This window comes from Symphodus melops (assembly GCF_947650265.1).
Source record: "Symphodus melops genome assembly, chromosome: 3".
In the NCBI taxonomy this organism is placed as follows: domain Eukaryota; kingdom Metazoa; phylum Chordata; class Actinopteri; order Labriformes; family Labridae; genus Symphodus; species Symphodus melops.
This window is the reverse complement of record NC_136693.1, coordinates 20,466,144-20,491,082: the sequence shown is the minus strand read 5'-3', so window position 1 is coordinate 20,491,082 and position 24,939 is coordinate 20,466,144. Positions and strand designations below refer to the sequence as shown.

General features: G+C 39.8%; 1 protein-coding gene across 1 annotated transcript in view; it reads left to right on the top strand.

Moving 5' to 3' along the window:
- The window catches only part of ush2a (Usher syndrome 2A (autosomal recessive, mild)), a gene marked incomplete at its 3' end in the record, with an annotated part of 185,649 nt that overhangs the window by 40,580 nt on the left and 120,130 nt on the right, over nucleotides 1–24,939 (top strand). The window contains exons 17-30 of the mRNA XM_079339442.1: nucleotides 1,515–1,798; nucleotides 2,381–2,606; nucleotides 2,912–3,049; nucleotides 4,497–4,677; nucleotides 7,855–8,018; nucleotides 8,211–8,369; nucleotides 8,492–8,720; nucleotides 9,817–9,940; nucleotides 10,061–10,208; nucleotides 11,270–11,551; nucleotides 12,834–13,009; nucleotides 13,312–13,459; nucleotides 20,145–20,251; nucleotides 21,761–21,884. Coding sequence (XP_079195568.1) covers nucleotides 1,515–1,798; nucleotides 2,381–2,606; nucleotides 2,912–3,049; nucleotides 4,497–4,677; nucleotides 7,855–8,018; nucleotides 8,211–8,369; nucleotides 8,492–8,720; nucleotides 9,817–9,940; nucleotides 10,061–10,208; nucleotides 11,270–11,551; nucleotides 12,834–13,009; nucleotides 13,312–13,459; nucleotides 20,145–20,251; nucleotides 21,761–21,884 — 2,490 coding nt within the window. The remainder of the gene's footprint in view (nucleotides 1–1,514; nucleotides 1,799–2,380; nucleotides 2,607–2,911; nucleotides 3,050–4,496; nucleotides 4,678–7,854; nucleotides 8,019–8,210; nucleotides 8,370–8,491; nucleotides 8,721–9,816; nucleotides 9,941–10,060; nucleotides 10,209–11,269; nucleotides 11,552–12,833; nucleotides 13,010–13,311; nucleotides 13,460–20,144; nucleotides 20,252–21,760; nucleotides 21,885–24,939) is intronic.

Here is a 24,939-nt window from a genome sequence, read left to right as displayed (position 1 = left end):
CCTTTGACCTCTGTTCGTCCTCTTAGTTTTCTGTCTTTGTTGTTCTCTTAGGTGTTCTCTCATCTTTCAGTGTGTTGACTTTGTAAACAACTTGTTTATCTTACATTGTGTGAGGAATTCTTTATCACTTGTTATGTCTAATTGGTAAATGATAACCTAACCTACCATAGTTAGGGTCGTAATGATCATTATGTCTGCCTGCAGATTTAACACATTTGGACAGGCACACAACATTTCAACACACACACGCAAGCACACACACATATCTCCATGGCACTGGTTATGAAATATGATCTATAGAGGGAAATATATTCATATCTATAAAATCATTAAAGTGGTCAGACCAGGGGAAATGCCAAGTGTCTGCTGCGCACAACCCACTTACCCTGACACACACACTTGGTTCTGTGCACTAACACACACACACACACACACACACACACACACACACACACACACACACACACACACAGGAATGCTCTCATGGAATTCAAATCCACCCACATAGGAACGCACACACACACACACACACACACACACACACACACACACACACACACGGCGGCTGTGGTGACTGCGGTGCCCTCAGGCATCCATTTAGGGACAGATTGCCTGTCATGGAATACGTATGGCATATTCAAATAAGGCCTGCTCACTCACACTACATATCATAGTTTAACAAGCCTGATAGCCCAGCACTGCGGCTGAAACCATAACACCTGTGTTTGTTTTTGTATAATCGTAATACACACAGTGAAAATAAATGTACTAAGTTATTTTTCACATTCATAATAAAGTGCCGAAGTGTCTGAAGACTTTGGGATCAGAAATATTGAAAGATGTGGAATTTTAAAGAAATTTAAAGTGCTGAATATTCCCAATAAACGTTTTATTGAGTTGATTTCTTTGCTCATTTTTACATTTTGTAATGTCTATATACATATATAAAATATTTTTATCTTGTGAAAACTTATTGATAATGAACTGTTTTCGGAGATAATTTTAAAAATCAAGGCAACAGAACTCACCTTGTCTTATTTTTGTATGGTATATTCCACTCTCATTTCTGTGTTCCTCCAGCCATTTTTCCATCCCTCCATCTCTTTACTTTCTTTCCCCTCCACTCTTTTCTTGTAGTTGCTTAATTTATTTATTTTCTCGCTCAGTGAAATTAAGTGTTTGGCCTTAGGTGAGTGATCCATCATATATAGAGGGCCTGGCCTTAATGATGGCAGTTTTATACACTCACCGACCCTTTATTTTGCTCTCGTTTACACACACACACACACACGCACACGCACGCACACACGCACACAAACTTGCATGCCTGCTAACAGGGAGAGACGCAATACTTGTTGGTGAACAACTAAGCATCAATTCCTATTTTTACTTTTATTTCCTTTGTGATTCACACAGCTAGAACTCTGTTCTCCTCTCAACCTGTCTAAAATGGTTTTCTCTCTCTCTCTCTCTCTCTCTCTCTCCCCCCCCCCCCCCCCCCCCCCCCCCCCCAGGTGTATCTTGTGACCGCTGTGAGTTTGGTTATTGGAACCTGTCCCACCCAGATGGTTGTGTCCCTTGTGACTGCGACCCCCTGGGCTCCCTCAGCTCGTTCTGTGAGCCTGATGCGGGCCAGTGTGAGTGTAAGCCCGGGGTGGGGGGACAGCGCTGTGACTCTTGTGGCAGGGGTTCTTATGGTTTAAGACTGGAGGGATCCTGTGCCCCCTGCAACTGCTCACAAGCAGGGACAGCACCTGGGACAGACTGTGATCCTTTCACAGGGCAATGTGTTTGTAAGGCAAGTGTACCAGTATCCTTTCTTCATTATAGTTTAATCAATACTTAATATAGCAACAGCTTGTTTTCAATATCGCCGTGTCCATGTTAATCAAAATACAACATGTTGCAAAAAGTTAAATTCTTTCTTAAACTTCTTTTTAAACCTATGAGTTCACTGATTGCTAATTATCAATGAAAAACAGTTACACTCTCAAATAGATTGAAAATGTGACTTTTAGAAAAAAGAGTCAAAGACAATAGTCACCTTGTTTTCATAGTCGAATTTAGTTTGTAAAAAAAAAAAAAGGTGGAATATCATACCCCACCTTTAAACAAGTTCATAACATTTACCTTGAATTCATAGGTAAAGAAAAACAATCATTAGAAAATGACAAATAGATGAAAAAAATAAAGTAACAAAAGGAAACGGTCATTTTTCATGAGCAAGCTAACACCTTATTGGCAGTTATTGTCTCTGATGTGTTAGGGGTCTCTCTGTTGATTTTGTTTTCATGACACTGAATTCACTTCTTGTTTCGACCCATCCCATCACCAGTATGTTAACTATTCCTCAGTTTTTGATTCTTGTTTTCTATTACAGGAACATGTGTCAGGCCATAGTTGTGACTCTTGTCGTCATGGCTTCCACACCCTGGAAAAGCGAAACTCCCTGGGCTGTCTGCCGTGCGCGTGTGACACCAGTGGCACCGCGCCAGAAGGTGTGTGTGATATGTGGACTGGACAATGCCCCTGCCGAGAGGGGGTGGAGGGAGCACGGTGCACCGACTGTGCTCTTAACTACTACAACAGCAGCCTACAGCTCCAGAGTAAGATGACACAGAGCTTCAGCCAAATTCAAGAGTCTTCTTTAATTTAGAACAACGCTGTTTGCAAACTTTCCAAGACAATGTTACTCATTTCTTAATCAGCTAGTTTCATGCATTAATTAAGCGACGGCTTAGTCATAGGGGTTCAGATAGAATAAAAGTCATTCTTAATTTTGGGGCATACATTGTCACACATTTGCCTTCAGCATATCATTTTTGTCTGCAGATATATTAGATTTTGTTGTGTTGGGATTGAAATTGAAAATCTATTTTTTGCCTGCTGATGTTGCTTTGTGTCCTGTCAGAGGGTTTGTTTGAGGGCTGTGTGCCGTGTATCTGTGACCCCAGAGGAACAGTGGCAGGGTCAGTATGTGACAGCAACACAGGCCAGTGTGTTTGTCTCCCTACACGCTCCGGACAGGACTGCAGTGGCTGCCGACCAAGTGAGTTTGATGAGAATAATGGATTGAAGGCCCCCGCTCCTCACCATACACACCAACCTATACCGACATAACGCACGGGTCGACATTGTGTTTGTTAAAGGTAGAGGCTGTTGAATCATTGTTACAGCATGTAAAAGCAGTATTTAAACTGGGCCCCGCCTCCGGGGCTCAGTGCCACCAGAAGTGCACACGCACTGCAGAACCAAGCCTGTACGTTTACTGCTTGTACCGTCTCTGCAAGCTACCTGAGAATATTACATTTATTGTAATGGAAAAGGCGATTATTTAGCACCAAACGAGCTAACTGCTGGTTCCAACATAAGGCAGGCCACTCCTTATCAACGGATGAAAGCAACTTTGTTCAACTGTGTTTGTCAGCGGACGTTATCCGTGCAGCATTTTGCCTCAATATGATTATATTTTCTTTACTTTGTCATTATGTCTGCATCTGTCATATGCATGGGCTTGAATCACTTTCAATGGCTGAATTGCATCCAAAGTCACTTGTCATTGGCTGGGGGAAACGCACCAGTTCCCAATTAAGACCAAACTAAATATTAACATGTAGGCTGAGGACAGGCTTGCCACCACCACATGTATGGAGGCCCAGAAGTGCTGCTTGAATGACAATATCTTTGTCCTCGTCTGTAAGTTATTTTTTAGGAAAAGTTACTGACTCTATCTCTAACTCTTCTTTGGGGGAATATCAGGGTTTGTGAATGATACATATTAACAGTAACTGTAAGTTAGGATTGAACAAATAGATTATTCATAAACAATCTACATAGATTACTACCTGACAAACACTCTATCCAAAGATGAATCTTAGGAATTCATGTCATGTGTCTAATAGCCCCGTTTCCACCAAGTGGTCCAGTTTTGTTCAGTTCATTACGGTAAACCCTGAACTTTCTTGCGTTTCCACTGCCAACCGCACCCTAATTTGGTAAGCGGAGTGAAAAGCCAGATGGAGATAGCTGAGTTCCAACACAGTGTCAGCCAGCTATTAATTAAGTTCAACCAAGAAGAAGAACAGGGACACAGTAAACCGTAAAAGACCTTTAGGGTTGGATCAGTACCATTGGTACCCCAACAGAAGGGTACCAGAAAAGTGGAACGGTACAGATCCCTTATTTTGGTACCATTACCAACTCTTGTTGGGGGAAACACCATTAAATGTGTACCACACCAAACCGAACCAAACTGAACCGGACCACCTGGTGGAAACAGGGCTTATGTAGCAAGTATGAGTACACCCTGTAATTGTTATTAGAAAAAAGTTGTTTGCATTCGTAAAAATCTACAAATTTGGAAAATGTGCACATGAAAGAGGAAAACAAAGGAGCAAAAAAGGAAGATAAAAATGTTCTTGATGGAAAGATTAATGAAGATATACAAAAGCAATCAGTTTGATTCTTTTTCTGTCTATGATGTTTCTTCTGTCTAGACTTCTACCTCTTTCCTGATCAGAGCATGTGTGTGGAGTGTGACTGCCATCCCATGGGAGCTTTGCAGCGTGGTTGTGAGGGTCAGACTGGACAGTGTGCGTGTGCCCATCTCTCAGTGGGAGGACGGCGCTGTGACCAGTGTCGGGAGATGTTCTTCGGATTCAACCCTGGTCTGGGCAGGTAACAACACCTAAAGTCAATCACAAGCACACATACACATCACTCCCATATCTGCTGGATTTAAAGGCTGTAAGACTTTCATCCATTAATTGGACCAGCTTCACACCCGTTTACTCTCAAACTTCTGCAGATGTACTCACACACATGCCAGCAGGTGCAGTATCTGTGAAGACAGTTTACAGATTGGTTTGCAGACGTATGACTTACAAGAGTTAAGAGCTGTTTTGACCTTTACCGCTCATGTCTCTACCTGCAGGCTATCTCACACACACACACACACACACACACACACACACACACACACACACACGCATACACAAATCTTACTGTACACTCTACATCCTGTGAAATACAGGTACGCATGCGCACATACACAGGTACAGTACACACACACACACACACACACACACACAGACACAGACACACGTACAGTCCTCTCAACAGGGTGTTGTAGCAGATAGATGATTCACAAACTTGTCTTAGTTGTGGTCCACAAGTGTACTGCTTTGTGTGTGTGTCACATGAGCACACACACAAGGTGTGTGTGTGTGTGTGTGTGTGTGTGTGTGTGTGTGTGTGTGTGTGTCTCTGTGTGTGTCTCTGTGTGTGTGTGTGTGTGTGTGTGTGTGTGTGTGTGTGTGTGTGTGTCTCTGTGTGTGCTCATGTGACCTTGTCTGATAGCTGTTTCCCCCGGTGATCAGGCTGTGGCTGAGGTCTCCTCACAGCAGAGAGGGATTGAGCAGGATGAAAAACAGTGTACTTAATACAACATTAACAAAACGAGATAAAAAAAGAAAAACATCAGTCGTAGTTTTTTAACTGAGAAAAAGATAACTAAAAATGAATTTATTTACCTTTATTCATCCAGGAAAAACCATATTGGTAAAAAATAATTTTTTTTCTCAGAAGTTACACTCACAACATGCAAAGCAATTCAAATTATTAAAAGCAGTTAAAGCTATAAAGAAAACAGCTACAAGTAGAGGTTGCGTCGTGTTCTCAGCCTCGATATAAGACATTTAAAGAAATCAGTTCAGTTATTTATATATATATATATATATATATATATATATATATATATATATATATATATATATATATATAATATGTCTTTTTGCTACATGTTCAATGTGGAAGGTGCAGAGTGGACGAAGGCCTTTTTTCCTCGTTCTGTGCGGGCAAATGGAACAGAAAGCAACAACTGATGATTTGAACACAAACTGTATGAATGAATACTTCACCGTGTGATGAGACTGCAGATGTAGGAGGGGAGTAGACCAAGCATGGCCTTGTAAATCAAAGTGTACCAGTGGCCCAGCCTCCTGGTGGACATAGAAGACCATCCCACTCGAGAATACAGTTCACAATGATGAGTCCGGGATCCACAGTAATAAACCTCAGAGAAGCATGAATGTTTTGGTGTTTGTTTATGAATAAAATATTTATTTCAAAATTTCAGTTTTTTTGAAATATGTATTTTTCCTTGTTCCATAGACACTATAGTTTTTCCAGTTGTGTGCCTTTGGCTTCCTTTTTTTCCCTTTTTCTTATTTTCTTCCTTTATGCTGAAAAAAATGACAAAGTATTCAGTTATTACTGCTGAATGCTTTTCTTGTGCCCAGAGTCGCTCTATAATAAGAATTTCTTCATCTAAATGTCATCAAGTAATTTATCCTCCCCCTTCAATCAATAGGCTTTACACAAATGAATTAACACACACACTCGCAAATTGATGTGTGGGCAATTGGCTGAAGATGTAGTCCTCGTTTAAACGTGTCTCCATGGAGAGCCAGGTCAGAGTAATGCTGACCGCCATTTGCTTCATCAAAGGGAAATATGATGGTAATTCTTTCTGGAGGGATTAAATATTGGCACACACACACATTCACTCACATAATTGTATTATTAGGGATTACATGTGTAATATTCAAACAATAAATACTCTATATAACATGCAGTTTGTGTCATTTGAATGTAAACATCTTTAAAAGTTATTTCATTTTACTTTATAGTGTCATGATAGCAATAAATTTAGTGTTCCTTTATGCTAGCGCGCTATGATATGTTAAAAAAAACAAAAATGTGTCTTTTCACACTCAGACTGTACTGAAGAAGGGAAGCATGTAAGGGTGTGATGATGCTGTTTCCTTTCTCCTTCTGAAAAGAGTGAAGGTCGAGTCACTGGCATTTGTACATGTGTGTCTTACAGCATGGATGTGTGTGTGTGTGTGAGTGTGTGTGTGTGTGGGAGCACCAGTTGTTAGGACAAATTTGCGGCTCGTTAGGAAGCTGTGGCTTTTCACACAGCAATAAAGAAGGCGTAGTCGTGTGTTAGAGAGAGCATGTAAGTGTGGTGAGTAGAAAAAATGAGAACACCCCACTTTTTGTGCGTCTGTGTGCGCGCGCGTGCACATGTAAAAGAGAGTAATAGGGTATTCTCTTAGTCAGTTAGTGTGTGTGTGTGTGTGTGTGTGTGTGTGTGTGTGTGTGTGTGTGTGTGTGTGTGTGTGTGTGTGTGTGTGTGTGTGTGTGTGTGTGTGTGTGTGTGTGTGTGTGTGTGTGTGTGTGTGTGTGTGTGTGTGTGTGTGTGTGTGTGTGTGTGTGTGTGTGTGTGTGTGTGTGAGTGAGTGAGAGAGCAAGCGAGCGAGATAAATGTCTTCCAACAAGCACATTGTGTTACAATTGTGACTCTGTGTGTAAAGGTGTGAGGTGGCTGGCCGGATGATCACCCACTGCCCAGCCCCAGTGAGGGTAACACCACAGTGGTGACCCAGACACTTACACTGTCAGACACACACACACACACACACACACACACACACACACACACACACACACACACACTGTGACATGTCTGACAGGGAATGCCGTTTCTTTGAAGTAGGTTTTTCACAGCTAGGGGGTGATGGTGGGTGGGATGGATGGAAGTGAGGGTCTCCCTCGTAGTGTTAAGGTGAAGACTTTCACCTTTTACACTAACATATACATGCACACGCATAAAACCAATCTTTAACTACAGAAGATACTTTTCTTTGATATGCATTCTTGATCTAATATTTATATAAAAAAGATGATACGTGTGTTGAAAGGCACTGTTTATATCCTGGATAAGTTTTTTAACAAAAAAATCTGCAATGCACTGACTTCATTATCTTCTTTTTCCCCACGTTTGATTAGGTGCCAGCCTTGTGAATGTGACCCCTCAGGAAGTGTCAATGGTTCATGTCATCCAGACTCGGGGTTGTGTGTATGTAAGCTGCTGGTAACTGGAGACAAGTGTGATCAATGTCAACGTGAAGCGAGTCATTTTGACCCTGAAAACCCCTTTGGCTGCAGTAAAGGTCTGTTTTACACACACACACACACACACACACACACACACACACACACACACACACACACACACACACACACACACACACACACACACACACACACACACACACACACACACACACACACACACACACACACAAAATCAACAGGCTGAAATGAATGTTTTTTCTTCTAACAATATTAAACTCTCTGTTTAGCACCCACCCAGCAGCCTGCACCGGTTGGTTTTTCTCTCAGTTATTCGTCAATTCATCTCTTCTGGTATCCACCTGACTCCCCGAACTCAAACAAACTCAACTACACTCTCATGAGGGATGGACAGTCGGTGTTTAGCATACAAAGTCATTATCCTTTCAGTAAGTTCCCACACACAAACTGTGATAACCTTTCTTACTATTTTAAATGAACATAAACAATGTGTTCTTACTTTGATTACAATTATAATGTTCTTTATTTCCTGTCTTGCCTCTTCCTTCAGGCCCTGAATCATTTGAAGACTCTGGTTTGCTTCCCTACAGCAACTATTCCTACTGGATTTTAACATCTAATGTGGCTGGCTCAACAACAAGTGCATTAGCTTCATACCAAACTTTAGGAGCACCACCTGAAGCACAACAGCTCCATTTAAACTTAGTGGGGAGAGCTGGTCCTACAAGTGCCAGCTTTATCTGGAGCACACCACCAAATGATACAGGACCAGTGGAAAGGCAAGTACAGCGGAAAAGGTTTATTGGCAGAGCAATCTTACAACTGACAGCAGAGATATTGATTAAGATCCACTGAACAAAAGTGTGAAGCTGGAGAAAAGTATGAAGACATTTGTCTAAAACTCAGCTTTTCTACAGATAAATTACAAACATTGTACATATTTGGGACATGCACAGTTTGACAGAGGTTGATTTTGTGGATATAAATGGAGCAAGGAGTATCATCAAATCGGAATGGTACAGTATTGTACTGGGGGAGTTTTTGCATTATGAATGGAGATGGAAATGAATACAAAACTGGAGAAGATTAGTCTATTGTGCAGATAAGTACTAAAACAAAAGGTTGTAAATATATATGTATAGTATTTTTGCACTTTGTCTTCAAGGTCACATTCTGCTTTTTTCTTATTTTGTCTACTCTTGAGTTTGTTTTCCAGGTGTTTTGTACATGTTTAGGCACATCTATTTGCAAAAATTCTGTGGAAACACGGCTTCTCCTACCTCCTCCTGTTAGCAGTAGCAAAAACTGCATGAAATGCTCGGTCCCTAGCCCCCTTTGTTGAAAATGTGTGACATCGCAAGACAAAGACGTCACTAATCCAAGCCCATTGGCTCGTTGTAGCAAGCACAAGCTCCCCTCGGACTTTGAGCTTTAGAAATACAGACAGATGACAGTCTGCATGGAGCGGCAGTACATGAAAACACACTTTTTTCGAACATTAGCGATTGTGAACGCACTTTATATTATTACATATTACATAATGTAAATATATGAACCCCAAAAAGGGCATATTATGGGACCTTTCATATTTTGCAATTGTTTTTTCAAGGTTTTTTTCTGTTCGTTGACTCTTTATAGATAAGAGACTGTTTAGAAATTTGGGACATGGATTACTTACAAAAGTTGCTGGTTCCAATCATTTGCCTGCCTGCCTGCCTGCCATTCCAATTTAATTTAATTAAAAACAGTTCAAGTTTACAATATAAAAGTTTTAGTCCACAGGCCTTACCTGCACTCTTTTCGTTCCTAAACCATATTTTTAAAATATACAAAGAATAGTAAAAGTGATTATGGCAAAAATTTTTGGTCCTACAGATTCGTGTTATCCTCCAAGGAGTCATTGAGTGGAGCAGAGTCTGTCATTCACTATACAGGCTTATCTACAGAGGCTGTGGCAAGTGGCCTAAAGCCCTTCACCCAATACACGCTTATTTTGGAGGTGGGTGAGGTGAAAGAATTTCTTGGTAAAGCTAAAATAGTGTAGTTGTTTTTAGCTCCAACACTAATTCTGCATGTACAGCCTACAACGTGAACAAGAAAAATACATTTTTTTCTTCAGGCATGCTCCTCTGGGGGATGCACATCCACCCCACCACTGTCTCTTCTGACAGCCTCTGCCCCCCCACAAAACCAGCCCCCACCCACTGTGACTGCTACAGGACCTCATACACTGCTTGCATCCTGGGAGCCCCCCAGTCAACCTAATGGTAGGACCCCCAAACAAATACATGCACACTGCAAAAGTCATGCAGGACCTCTTACAATAATCTCACTTAAACAAACTGTACACACTTCCATGCAATTAAGAGTGCACACATGCATTAGTATACAGCGTAGGTATGTTAACATTACATGACATAACAACATATACATAATTCATGTTCATGTCAGAATGAATAATACAGTAGGGTAATCAAACACAAGTCTTGTGTCTTTAGGCCTGTATCCCTAAAGTATGAGAATCAACAAACACCATTGCACACACACACATACACACACACACGTAGACACACACAGACACCAAACTGAAACTGCCTTTGGTAAATCCAGAGAGCTTTGTAACGGCTCTAAGGCTCAGTGTCATACAAAGCCGGGTAACTCGGTTTCTCTGTCTGTTTGCGTCTCTCAGTTTTCCCTCTATATTAATCCCTTTCCCTCCCAGTGCCGTACTAAGCATCGCTACGTTTCAGTGTATCACGCTCCTTCATTTTCCATGTGATCAGTTTATCATGTAAAGCATTGTTAATATTTCTGTTATCTGGACTCATCTTTAATCTCAGTCTGAGGTTTGATTCAGCCCTGTGGTTTGTCATGAACTCAAATAAAGACTTCTTGCAGTTTACACAGCGAGAGGTTTAACAAACATGATACAAGAGTGAAAGTACCAGCCTCACAAAGATTGTGATGAATGTTATTTGTTATGCCAAAATAAGGATCAGTAAAGTCATAAAGAAGCTCATTCATGACTAAAAGCTCATTTTCAGACATTTCATCAAAATGTAAAGGTCATATATTGTGCAAACTACACTCTAACACTACTATGTGTCCCTAGTCTGTCTATAAACCTCACAATTATGAGAAAAGTCCATCGTCTCCGTCTTTTGCCTGCTCCTCTTTATAGAAAATGTGCCATTTTTACATTTAGGCAATTTAAAAAAAAAAAAGACTTTTTAATGACAATTGTGGAAAACAAAAGTCATGTTGTATTTCTCTAAATGAATTAAAACGTCACTATGTGAGTGTGTAAGCTGGTTTACTTTCTGTTCAGGTGTTATCACCAGGTACGACGTCTTTCTTCGTGGTCCAGTTGAACTGCAGAACCTTTCCGGTCCTGCTAATGAGGAAAAAGTGTTCTTCAGCTCTGGTTGGCTTGATCTGAGTGTTTCACCGGACGCACAGCTTATCAATAAGAGCAAAGTGCCGCCGCCTGAGAGCAGAACCACTGTAGCAGATCTGCAGGCCTTCTCCACCTATCAGATGAGAGTCGTGAGCAGCAATGTGGCAGGAAACGTGTCATCAGGTTGGACCACAGCATGCACCATGGAGGGAGGTATGCGTTACATGTGATCGTGGTGAATCTGAGGTTGCATGTTTTTTTTCTTCTTTTGGTCATCTGATTTTGTGTATTTTTTACCCTTTGGTTGTTGTTCAAGAAAAACTCTTTGCCAAATGGGAATCACAAGGCCAGTGACAACTGGACTTCATTTTATAGTCATTAGAAAAACCTATTCTTCATATTCCCAATCAAAACTTTCAAGGTCTCACTTGGATTCTGACGTGAAAACAGATTAGTAGCTGAATTTGACTCTCTAATACTGTAAGTCTGCTCTGCTGTTGTGATGTATGTAAACTAGAACACAAGGTAGAAGGCAGGCGGTGTGAGAAATACCACGGAGTGCTGAAATCTGAAAATGAGATGTTATTGTTCCGTTTCTCTGGTTTAAAAATGTTCGCCATGATAACTTGTGCGACCTGTGATGTTGCAGTGATGTTTTCAAGCAGAGGAATGAAGCACAAAATAATGGGCACAAAAAAAAAAAATAATAATGTAAGGGCCTCATTAACGATCAGTTCATCAAAAGAGTGGTGATTTGGTTAAAATGTGCTCACCAGAGAACTTTACTGATGGATGCTTAAATGTTTAAATTGTATCAAATTGAAGAAACTAAGTGTTTGTCAAAAGGAGTGCAGAGAAAGGAAGGAGGGAGCAGAAAACTGTGTGTGGGGGAGGGGAAACTCATTAAGGTATTTGAATTTCAAATAGATGATATGGCTCATTAAGACTAAACGGTTGCCTCCAACATCACTCTAAGCTATGTGTCTGGATAACAAGCATATGATAACACCATTTTAAACGTGGCGAGTGTGTCGGTGTTTGTGCGCGTACATGTGCTGTGTTGGAAAGACAGAATATGACTGTGGTTGTGTCGCCCATGAATCACATTTCACAGCGTATTTCACAGCTAGATGTCATCAACAGTAGAAGAAAAGGATCCGTCTCTCTAATCTGTCGTGTAATAGTGGCTCTCACAACCATAAAATTACAGAATACTTAAATCCATTTGGTCCAGAATATATCCACTTAGTCTTCATTTCTAATGTGTGTCTTTGTGTCAGAATGTGTCTGTTATTTTCAAATGATGTGTGTCGAAGGTTTAGAATAAAAGCCGTAAACATTACACTTCAGAATTTAGCAGATGGCCAGGATTGACTTTAAAATGCATCTTTTTGGGCTCTATTTATTCAGCTCCTCAAATAGAAAACATAAATTCATTGTACTATCCGGTCTAATTATCTGATATATCGGAGTGTGTGTTTATGTATGTTTGTAGAACCAGAGTTTATGGCTCCTCCAGAAGTGTCTGCACTATCCCCCACCGCTCTCAATGTTACATGGAGTTCTGCTGAGGGTCGAGGGATCATCGCCCGAGGACAGGTCACAGAATATAGGGTCAACTTCATCACTGAACAGAGCAGCAATCCCTTTGCTCCCCCGCTTATTAGTCAGGTAAGACACGTGCAGCCTGACAGGATAGGAACAGATGTAGCTTGATTTGCCTCAGTTTATCAATCGCTCTTTAATCAAAGCACTAATATCCACAGATTTTATTTATTTAATGTCTTCAGATTGTCTCATCCATTGCACTGTTAAAGGTGAAGCATAAGTAGAGATACTTCATGGTAAAAATGTGTATACAAAGTGAAATTGCTCAGGTTGGTTTCACTTCTTTTTTCCTTTCTTCACCCTCGTTGAAGTTAAGCAGACTTTTAATTCTAACGAGAGGCTCCCTCGTCGTGTATCATTTTCAGGTCCTACATAAGGCGGGGCCATCCTCTCCACCTGTTTATGTCGTGGAAGGACTGAAGCCTTACCATGTGTACAACTTCACGGTTACGCTCTGCACAAAGATTGGTTGCATTAGCAGTCTTCCCAGCTCAGGACGGACCCTACCAGCAGGTAAATCCAATAAATACACAAACTTCAAGAAAACAAATATGACATTGTGATACTACCAGCCCACTACACTTAACAATGCATATTTGCATGCAAATTTTTTTAAATCTTTGTCCTGACGCTGTTGTCATTTTAACACCCATCGCTAACGTTGTTCACAACGAAACTGAACTTCTGCTCCTCTTAACACACAGGGGCGTGTTTGTTTTAAAATGAGGTGTGGTCATGTGAAAAGCTGATGTGTTCGAGGAGGCAGAAACAGGTGCCTTTGACCACCTGCTAATAAATCCTATCAACAACTATGTGTAAGACTAACAATATAGCCCACTGATATTAATACTGACTGTCCTGTGTCCATTAGAGAATGTAGCCACAGATTTCAGCTGAGAAAATAAGTTTAAAATATTAATAATTCAGCAGAATATAACTTCAGTGCTAACTTCTGACTCTGCAGATTGTGTGCAGTGTAAATACCAAACACCCTAAATCACATTGCACCACATACTTCAGACAACCTGCTTTACACTGTCAAAAGATGGCCCTAAGATGCCGACCATAGAAAAATATTCAAACACATATTCTGAGTGTTGTACTGTATATGTTTATAGGTAGATAGGTGGATAGCCCCACGCTGCATGATGTATTGAATCTTGACAGTGTTTTATATTCTCCTCATGACAACTGCAACACTACCCATTGACAAATGAACACACGCATCCAAACACACATAGTCAGTCACTGGGTTCTCAAGTGGCGACAGCACTGTGTTAACCAGAGGGGATATTCATGATGCTCGGCAGTAAAAACAATTTACTTTTAATTACAAGGAGAAAAATGTGGCGTTACACTCACTTCCTGCTGGCCATGAATCACACTCACACACAGTTCTCTCTCTCTCTCCTCCGTCCCTCTCCATCTTTTGGATTAATAACCATTGAGGAAGTAGAAAGAATTAGCTGTGTTTAATAACTCAGAAATAGACATAATATAGACACTAATTGATCAGTGCAGGATAACAGCCAGATTTTTCCCGTAACAGTTTCCCTGCATCTGTCTCGTTCGATCTCTCATTTTTTACTCAATCATTTCTTATTCCAGCTTTCACTTTCACTTTCAGTGAAACACAAATAGCACATAGCAGCAGATGAGCGTGAATCACTCTGCTTTATACATAATACAAATGCACGCACACACACACACACACACACACACACACACACACAAACTTGACCCTTCAAAACACGAGTCCATCTGTTCACTCGTGGTCTTTACTCTTGCTGCTTGTTTTATGTTTATTTTCCTGTGTGGTTTTTATTTTTATTTTTTTATCTTTTTCGATGAATAGACAATGGGTGCACTGAGAGGAAGTGAAAAAACAACAACCTTTCTTCTATAAATGCATGCTCAGGATGTAAGCTTTTGAACAAACTCTTAACAGCTACATCTGTTGACATAGTAAATATATTTATTTCAGATGAATCTCAAAAAAGTCCTTCTTGGTGTTTATTGTGATGAATGATACTTCATATTGTAATTGGTGGACTTTTTAAATGTATTTTTAATGGCTGCATCTGTTGACACAGCGACAATGTTTATTTCAAGTGATTCCAGAATCTTCTCTTGACTGTAATACAGTACAATACAATATGGCTTATTGTACCCAGTTGACTTTTTGAATGTATTTTTAACAGCCACATCTGTTGCCACCATTTCGTTTAATCCAATGCCAAAGATGTCCCTTGTTTCAACTATAAGAAATGATAATGGCATATGCTGTTTGGCAGATTTTTTTTTTTTTTTTTGTCTTTCGTGAAGCATGTGCCACTCCATTGGGTATTGAGCTTCTCTGTTGGCTCTGCACCTCATGCTGCTCTCTTCTTTAGAATTCACACAAAATGTATATTTGAAAATACTTTCAGAGCTTAAACTGAGCCGTTCTCCTTTTTTGTACTCGTTATAATATTTTCTTATCAAAATAAAATGATAATCTTATCTGCCTGCCTACGCACTGAACCCATCCTGTCTGTGGACATATTTGGCTTGTATCTTTACCAAAGAGAGTGACGGGATTACAAAATAGCAGATACATATTTTGTGTTACATTAAACGCACAGTAACAGTCCAGATGTTCTACCAATGTGCTCATCTTGCACAATGAGGGAGGTGAGGAGTGAGATATTTTTATCAGGTGAATACTTACAAAAAAAGTTTGTTCAAATGAGGCTAAATAAAATAATGGAGGACTTCTAGAAAACTGTCCAAATGTTCGTTTAAATTTGCTCTTGAAATTCTTTCTCACAGAAATAAAATGATCATTGAGATATGTCCGGTATAAAACTCTGTGGAGAAAATTACCCTCCATGCGGTTGCACTCCTGGTAAGGTGTACTTAGGCGTGGTACTGTTGCATTGATGAATCTACCACACATAAGGCCGGGCCATTAGAGCCAGCCACCATCTGCTGTAAGTGAGCAGACAGCATCTGTGAAACCACTGGAGTTACACCAAAGCACATGACTAAACATTAGCGTGCACGCTGAGACAGAAGTAACGACACGTGGGAAGATGTGTGTGGATGCATTTGCAATTGTTTCAGTGTGTGTGTCTTTTCTCAAAGTTATCGATCACGACGTAAAGTGAGTGGCTAATCAGGGCCTGATGGTGATGTTTTATGTATCCTACATCCATAAAGGCTTGTTCTACAAGACATACACACAGAGAGACATACACGCATACACACTCACACTGTAACACCACTCAACAGAACAGGAACTTTATTGATTTACGCATAATTGGCCTGAGGCCCTTCTTGAGGAGAGAAATATGCATGGCAAGGGATCGCCATGTCAATAAGTGGCGTGTGTGTGGTGTAACTGTACGCTAAGAGCCTGTTAAGACATGTCAGTCGCTGTAAAAACAGAAAACACACACACATGCACAATTGCTCCTGGGAGCTGGCCCATGATTTAGCTGTTTCATTACCATGTCGGCAGCTAAAATTAACCTTTCTGGTGGACTGTTAACCTTGTGTGTGCGCGCACGTATGTGTGCTAAATAACTTGTGATAAGGCAAGAGGCTTTCGTCAAACCGAATGTGTCACATTGTTCAGCACATTTAACAGTCAGATACAATAAATGAATACCTGATGCCATGAGTTGTGATCCTCCTGATCATCAGGGATAAAAGCTGTTTCATAAGAGCATAAACACATCCACAAATATTTACAGAGTTCCTTAGTTCCTGGAAAACCAGGAAAACAGTTGGCCAATTTCCCAGTCATGGAAAACATGTCGATTAAAGAAAAAGTGGAAAGTCCCAGAAAACCTTGTGCTGGATGATAATTACATTTAAAGAGACACACACGGCAAAACAGAGCGTTCTGAGAGAGCAGGGTCACAAACCTCCTCACGTGTTTGATTCATGTTATATTTTGACCAAAGAACAGCACTGATGTTTTATTCAGGGCGTGGTCACACTGGTAATCTGTACCATGCCGTACTCGAGCATGATTGGCACCCTGCATCAGGACTTCCTGAGCATGATTACTTCTTGCATTTATATAGCACTGTTCAGACACAAGGCAATTCAATTCATGCTTTACAGACATAAAAACATTAAAACAGAGCTAACAGAGAGAGGAAGACAGCTACTTCACTGACTTTGAGTCACTTTAAGCAGATAGAGCCATGAATAAATTAGAAGATAAAAGAGACGCATGTTACAGCCATACAACTCTGGATTTCTCCATAATAAAGAGTTGTGTACCACACATGCTTTTTTGTGCATGAAGTGCACCGTGCCAAAGGAAACCCTTCCGAAGTGTGCCAAAGCCGGAGCAGGCACACTGGCTAGAATAGACTTTTTATTATTTAAATCTGACTTAAACAGCAAGAAACATATTGGTGTATGAGCTTAATGTGTTTCTATCATAGCAGCACGATAGCAGCAGATGTCTGTTAAAGTTTATAACATGTTTGCCTGGGTAAAAGAATATGCTACCTGTCCATAGTGTATAATGCTGATTCAATACAGTGCCATGTTATATAGTAGCCTGTATAAATGGTGTTGGAGAACAGTTAATGACAGATGTTCCACCAACTTCGCATATTAGTGCTGCACATGTTGAAAGCTAGTTAGGCCTTATGCTTTCACATTCATATCTAAATCAGTTTTCTATTTAGTGCAAAGAACAATAGTCATGTCTTTGTCTAAGGTATCGCAAACAAAATAAAAAAAACAGCATTATTATCCAGCCTGCAGGTAAATCTGATTTGGACAAATGTGCATTTTCACTACACTAATGACATGAATGAGTCGTTAGCAACTTGAAAACAAACGTTACTTCAATGAAGATGGCAACAGATGTCAAGTGAAAGCCTTTGTGACAGTCAGTCTGTCAGATACAGTGGCTGAATCAGTTACAGTAACAATATAATAATTGTTAATGTAATATACTTAGGGCCAGATTTACTAAACGTTTGCTTGTATTAAAATGTGTGCAAACGTGATACCACCAGCAAAAAAGGTGCTATCTGATCTACTAACAGCGTGCAGTGAGGATTGCATCTTTCATATGAGCAAAACAACTCGTATTGTCCAAATAGTATGTTTGCCTTAATGAATATGCAACATAATGTGTTTCTGCCTCAGCGTGCAAAATACTGGGAGGAGAAAATGTAAAGAAGTTAAGTTAGTACACGAAATGTGATTTACCAAGCCAGGTAAAAATTGGGGTGAGTTTGGCGGTGTCTAAATTTAACACCTTTGAAAGGAATCCAGGAGCCCCAGTGTTACGCACTGCAGGCTGCAGTTAGGAGGAGACATTGGCACAATAAAAGACGTGTTAACATGTTTAAATGACAGAAAAATAAATGGAATGCATTTCTTTTTTTTTTATCTTGCTTCAATAATTGTTTAAAAGAAACACCATGATTGAACTGTAACTGAACATTCACAGCGTCTGCATTCTAAAGAATTTCAACATTGACATTATGTCGTCCTATTTTGCTCTTTTCGCCAACATTACATTTTAAAATGGGCATTTCCTTTTCTCGGGTTGCGTGTCTCTGGTGCGCTCCAGAGCGCGCTCGTCTCTTCACTCTACAGCCCCCTCCCCTGCTGCTGCGCTGTGGGACGCTTGAATGGGGGGCTCATCATGCTTGTAACCCCAACTTCAGTACCTGTTGCCATGGCATTTATGTCCGATCAGACGCAGCGCTGACCAGCTTCTGGTGCGCAACGATGGCACGAGTGGCACACACACTGAACACCAGTGCCAGAGAGGACTCACACCTCCTGCACAATGTATGACAATTCATTCAAAGCAGGGAGGGAAGAAAAGAGAGGCAACAAGCCAAACGTGCAAACTTTTTCATTGAGCCCACAATTTAGTACTCTTTAATTGAGATCTTAGTAAATCAGGCCCGAAGAAACATTGCAGTTTCACAATCAGACGTCATCCAAGGAGACTCTTGATCACTGTCGTCAGTCCAGTTTGATCAAAGCTCAAAGCCTTTGTTACCTCATGGACAGACAGGTTTCAGATATTCAGCAGGGTTCACACTACAGGATGTACGGGCAGAAATCAATCAATCAATCTTTATTTGTGTAGCATCAATTCATAACAGCTGTTATCTCCAGACACTTTACAAAAAAGAGGTCAAGGACCTTACTGTTTGTCTGTTAACATTAACAAAAGATCAGGTAACAAGACCATGCTCATCTTTATGTTTACAAAAGCAGGTAAAGGACCTTACTTATTGGTTCCCATTTCCCTCTGCCGACTATAAGCAAAGACCAGACTTTTTTTCATATTTCTATAGATTAACTTAGATTTATGCCACACTTTATGAACATTTCCTCCAGATATGAACACACAAAAAATACGTTTAGACCTTTTTACATCAAACAATAATCCACTGTTTAAAACAAAATGTGTGTGTGAGTGTGTGGCACAGTCAATGTTCTAAATGTCACCATAGCTCAATTTCAATAGACTGGTAAGCTATCGATTGGCAGTAATTTATGGTTTGATGTGCCAAGATGAGCCGCCTAAGACAAGCTGTCCACTACCCTTTTAAGAGCTCTATTAGAACTCACACTAGAGATGGTCCATGTGCGTGTCACTGAGAGCTAATTTACTCCTTCCACAGACCATTTAGACCATTACTGAAACACACACACTCACACACAGAGACACAACGATGGAATGACACTTAATGCATACACAACTTTCCAATCTCTACGCCAGTCCATCACTCCATACGTTTCATTCTTACATATCTCCTCTCACCATATCAGCTAGTCTCTGGTTGATTTATTTATGATACAGCATGCAGCTGCTCTCGTAGCACCCAGTATGTTTCAAAGGGACATTTAATTTAACATCTAAAGTGAAGGAAGGAAAATTAAATTGACCCTCTGTTAAATTTAATGGGACGTGTGTCCAGTCTAGACATACAGCAGTTGTGAGAAAGTGTGCTATAGAAACGAACAATCATCAATCCTTTTCATTTAAAATTGGATGTTTTTGGGCTGTTAAATGTTTTACATTGCTAAGGTAAGCAATGCTTAGCAGCTTACCATGTGTTCTTATTACATACATTGAATGAATGTTAAAGTAAAAGTCGGCTCATAAATCTACATGTTAAGAAAATCTGATTTTCTTTTTCTCTCTCTCTCTCCTTAGCTCCAAAAGGACTGCCTCCCCCTCGGTTACAACCTGTAAACGAAACTACAATTCAGATTGACTGGGAACCTCCGACCCAACTCAATGGACCCCAGCCACTCTATCAGGTCTGTATACATATTAGCTTGCATAAAGCATATGCCACTTGGCATTGTTTTGACTGTGTATGCATGCTGTATAGGTCAATAGAAAGGTGAATCAGCCACTGTTTTAGCCATTTGCTGACATTTGGGGTTTTAAGAGGAATGCAGATTGCCTCTATTTTCATTTTAATATTCAAGTCCCACTTTCAATGAATTGTGAGATCTTGGGACTCCTTTTCCTTCATTCATCATCCTATCAAAACAAACATTTTATACCTCGGGTTTTCAGTAAAGACATTTCCTTCAGTCTTTACTGTACTTTATTTATTGCTAAAGGTCAAAACATCATATAGTACCTGCTTAGCTTCAGCATGTGAGCACCTTCATTGCATGCATCTTTGCATTGATTTAAAAATGAACTTTTGAACAGCTGACATTAATTTTCTGAACGTATTAATCGGAAGTGGGAAAAAGCTTACACGCCATGGTCTAAAGTTAGTAGAGGTTATTGAATGAATGTATATAAAAAAAAAAGGTTTGTGGAGATTCATAACTGCATGAATCTGTCAGTCAAGTTTCTGAGCATACATATTCTAAGAATTCTTTGGACAAAGTATGATTTGATTGGACAAGTGGCTGAGAGACTGGGCAGAAGTTTGATGGAGCGATCAATACTATTTATGCGTCTATTACTGTTAGTTAAAATGCTTTAGATGCAGGGGTTTAGATAACGATGTTTTGTTGCGTTAGAATGTGAGGTACATCTTAGTGTCATCTGTGAAATGGTGAAATACGATATTGTAAATTTGCCTGACAGAAAACGGAAACAGTAAGGGGGCAGTATTGAGCTACTCAACGCTAATGTGCAATGTAGCAGGTGATGCATGGAAGCTGGATGACATCATTGAAAAATGTGACCGTCATTGCAACCTGGGCATGAATGAGACTGTTAAAGGCTATCGTTTCTTCATGAGATACTATTGACAGCTTCATCACAGATGATATGATCATCCTGTGTGGACTGTCTCTTCATTTAACTCAGGACAATTTACCAAAACTCTTTTTTCATTTTATTTAATCAATGATCTTTACAGAGTATCAGAACATTCGGTGGAATTGACCACAATTGATGGTTTCTGTTTTTAAAACCTTAGATAAGTCTTCAAGGTTCAAGGTTCTTTATTGTCAATTCCAAAATATGTCAGACATACAGTGAAATCGAAATTACGTTTCCCCCCTCCCCACGGTGCAATGTAGATAAAAAAGGTACGGTAAATAAAATAAAACAAGGTAAAAAAGATAAATAATATTTACATTAATAAACCTAAATGTGCAAAAAGTACAAAGTTAAATAAAATAGAGTATAAAACAAGATTATAAGAAAAGTGAAACTTGTGCAATGTGCAATAAGTGACCAGGGTTCTGTTTCAATGTTCTTTGTGATAGTATTTATGCACATCTAGGTTGTGTCATTGTTACATCTGAACTGCTCATATGTGTTGATGTTTTACTTTGACATATTTCTTGATTCAGGTGGAGAGGACAGATGTCTCGCTCTCTGACCCAGGAGCTCAGGTTGTCAGAGGAACCAGATTTGCAGGAAATGGTTACTTCCAGTTTCCCAATGACACACTTCCTGTCAACACGGACTTCACAGGTGAGTATAGGGGTCCAAGTTCTTAGGGATGTTTGTGTAGGAGTAACAAACTGCTCCACATGTCTTTCTGCCTTTTTTTCTTCTTAGCATTACACCCGAGTTTGGTCACACATACATCTTCATGCTGGTACATTTTGACGTTGTTCAGTGATAACTCTGCAGCGTCTCTGTCTTCGTTTGACAGGTCTTTAGAATGACTTCCCCAGTCATCTTAAAGGACAATTATCTTTCTGTTTACCAGCATCATTAGAGGGTTGAGCTGCACAGCCAAACATGTTCTGCTTCATCTGGAACATCACCCAGTCTGACGCTCATAATTAATGACTGCTGATACTAATCAGCGGGATTTGCGTGAGCAAAGCTCATCGATGCCACTTGAGATCGCTTCACTGTCGTGCACCAACCTCGCTCACATAACGTTTAAATGTTGAACATACAAACAAACGTTCTGAATCAATGAACCAGTGAGAAAAATACTTTTGAATAAAAGTGATAAAAAAAATCCTGACTTTAAGCTGATAAAGGTTCAACTTTGCAATCCTAGTGACCAGGATTATCAATCAATCAATCTTTATTTGTATTGCGTCAATTCATAACAGGCGTTATCTCGAGACACTTTACAAGAGCAGGTAAAGGACCTTACTGTTTGTCTGTTAACATTAACAAAAGAGCAGGTAACAAGACCTTGCTCATCGTTATGTTTACAAAAGCAGGTAAAGGACCTTACTTATGGCTATATTACAAGAGCCCAGCTTAATCCGTCATAGCGTGGCAAGAAAAAACTTCCTTTTAACAGGCAGAAATCTTCAGCAGACCCGGGCTCATGACGGAACAGCCATCTGCTAAACTGCGCTGGGCTTGAAATAGGATGGGGGAGATGGGATAGGATGCATAAAGAAGGATAGGATAGGATGGGGGGGGGTTGGATTAGCTACGATTGAGTCAACAAAGCTCTTTGTTTTGGTCACATAATCTTGTTTATCCTAAAAACCCAATTAACGCGTGAAATATCAGAAGCTTATAACAGCACAAATTGTACCTTAATGTCCAAACACTGACCAAAACGGTCGAGTCTACGTTTGATGTTAGAGAGGCCTTTTAGATCGGAGGGAAAGGAAGAACACTGCAAGATTGCGTTGGGTAAGAAACAGGCAGACAAACAAGGAACAGAAGTGTTCCCACCTCTTTGTGTTTTCAGCTCGACTTCCTCTTTCTGTTTTATTGTGTCTTTTCATCCAAACACACACATAAATGTAATTCTTCACTATACAGCAGAGAGGTTCATTAAAAATGTTTTTTTTTGATGGTCACACACATTTAAAACGAATAAAAGTAAATTATTTGGAAAGATAAGTCACTCTAAAAGATTAAAAGTAATCTATTTTTAATCACAATAATAACCCTAAAATAATGTGTCTGTTAAAGAACACTTCATTAATAATGACTAATTGGTGACTTTCCTCAGAGGTGAAACATGCTTTGTTTCATCAAAGTTTTTTTTTTTTTAAATTCAGACTCTGACTTTAATTCTGTCAGTCAACATATTTATAGATCAGCAATCGTATACTTCATTACAGCAATTGCAAACAATATTTCATAAAGTTATTTGGTGTGTAAGTATAAACATGAGTGAATGTTCGTGTAGTCACTTCGGTGCTGAGTCGGAGGTGGTGTGTCGTCTGAATGTGAAGGAGAAAGAGGGCGTGGCTGAAACAGAGCACGCAGACATAACAGCACTTTTCTTGTTGTATTTAAAGGGACCACAGGTCAAATAGATGTATTTTTTGTTACACTTCTAACCTCCTCTTAATCCCAGACTGTTTTTTAAATTCCATTTATTCTTGTGTAGATGAAAGTTAAGAATATGTTTTGCTCTCTCATCAAAAATCAGGAAAAAAGTTCAATATAAAGAAATGCTCGTGTTTGTCTTCCATTGAATTCGTATTTTATTTTTTAAAGGTCCTCACTTCTTGTTCGTGTTTCTCTCTGTTCACTGTTTATTATCCCAAATCAACAAATAATGATTTCCTTTTATCCGTGGTCCTTGAGCACAAAGGTAAATAGATTTTTTGGAATACTGTAAACAAATAGATGATGACTTTTGCTTTTGAGGGGATGCCTCTTAACTCCCCACTCTCCTCCTTCATAAAGGGTAATGGATCAGACAATCACTTTCAGATCGGATCTATTGTGGACCCTGAATGTGTCGGCAGTCCTCAAACCATCGCCCTTTACAACCATCAATACTAATAGCATCATCTACAGACAATTATTCCCATCGAAGCGCATGGAACAGAGAACAAATCAAAGCCAAATTGGATTATGAATGTAATGCAGTGTAATGCCCCCTCGAGAGTCAATTGATCACAGAGGAGAGACTCGTCAATCGTTGATGTCTTGTGGAAACATAGTAACTCCGACAATGACAACTGCTCCGAAATGTTTAGTCTTTGTATAACTATTTGATTTGAATGTAGAAAACATTTACTGATAGTTATATATTGTTTTACATAAGGTTGGTCTGCGTCTTAAGAAACCGTACGTTTGTCATTGGTAGCTTTCATGTTTCTGTGATGGAAAATGCAGCTCATCATTTCCTTTTATCCACATTAAGCACCATTTAAGGATATTAATAATGAGTTGTCTGCAGGAATGGTTCATGCAGACTCTTATTGAAGGCTTTCTCGTTACCTGGCCATGTCAATAAGGGCACATCTGTGCACAAGGCCAACATTTTAAATCATTGTTAAGATTTTGCCTCAGAATAAAATGCCATTTGACCTTTCACCTGTCATTTTATGGCCACTTTATGAAAATTATTTGTGGCCCAATAGGTTGTTTCCCATATGCAGTTATTGTGATAGAAGTGGTTGTTTTTGCCCATTTGTGATGAATGATGCTTCTTAATGCTGAATGCATTTGGAGCACATAGGGTCAATATTTAGCACTCGGAATCTTACTTTAGATAAAACAGGATTATAACCATTTGTAATCATGCTGTGATATGAATACCCTCTAAGTGCTTGTTTCCATAAATGCATGTTAGTCCATTTGT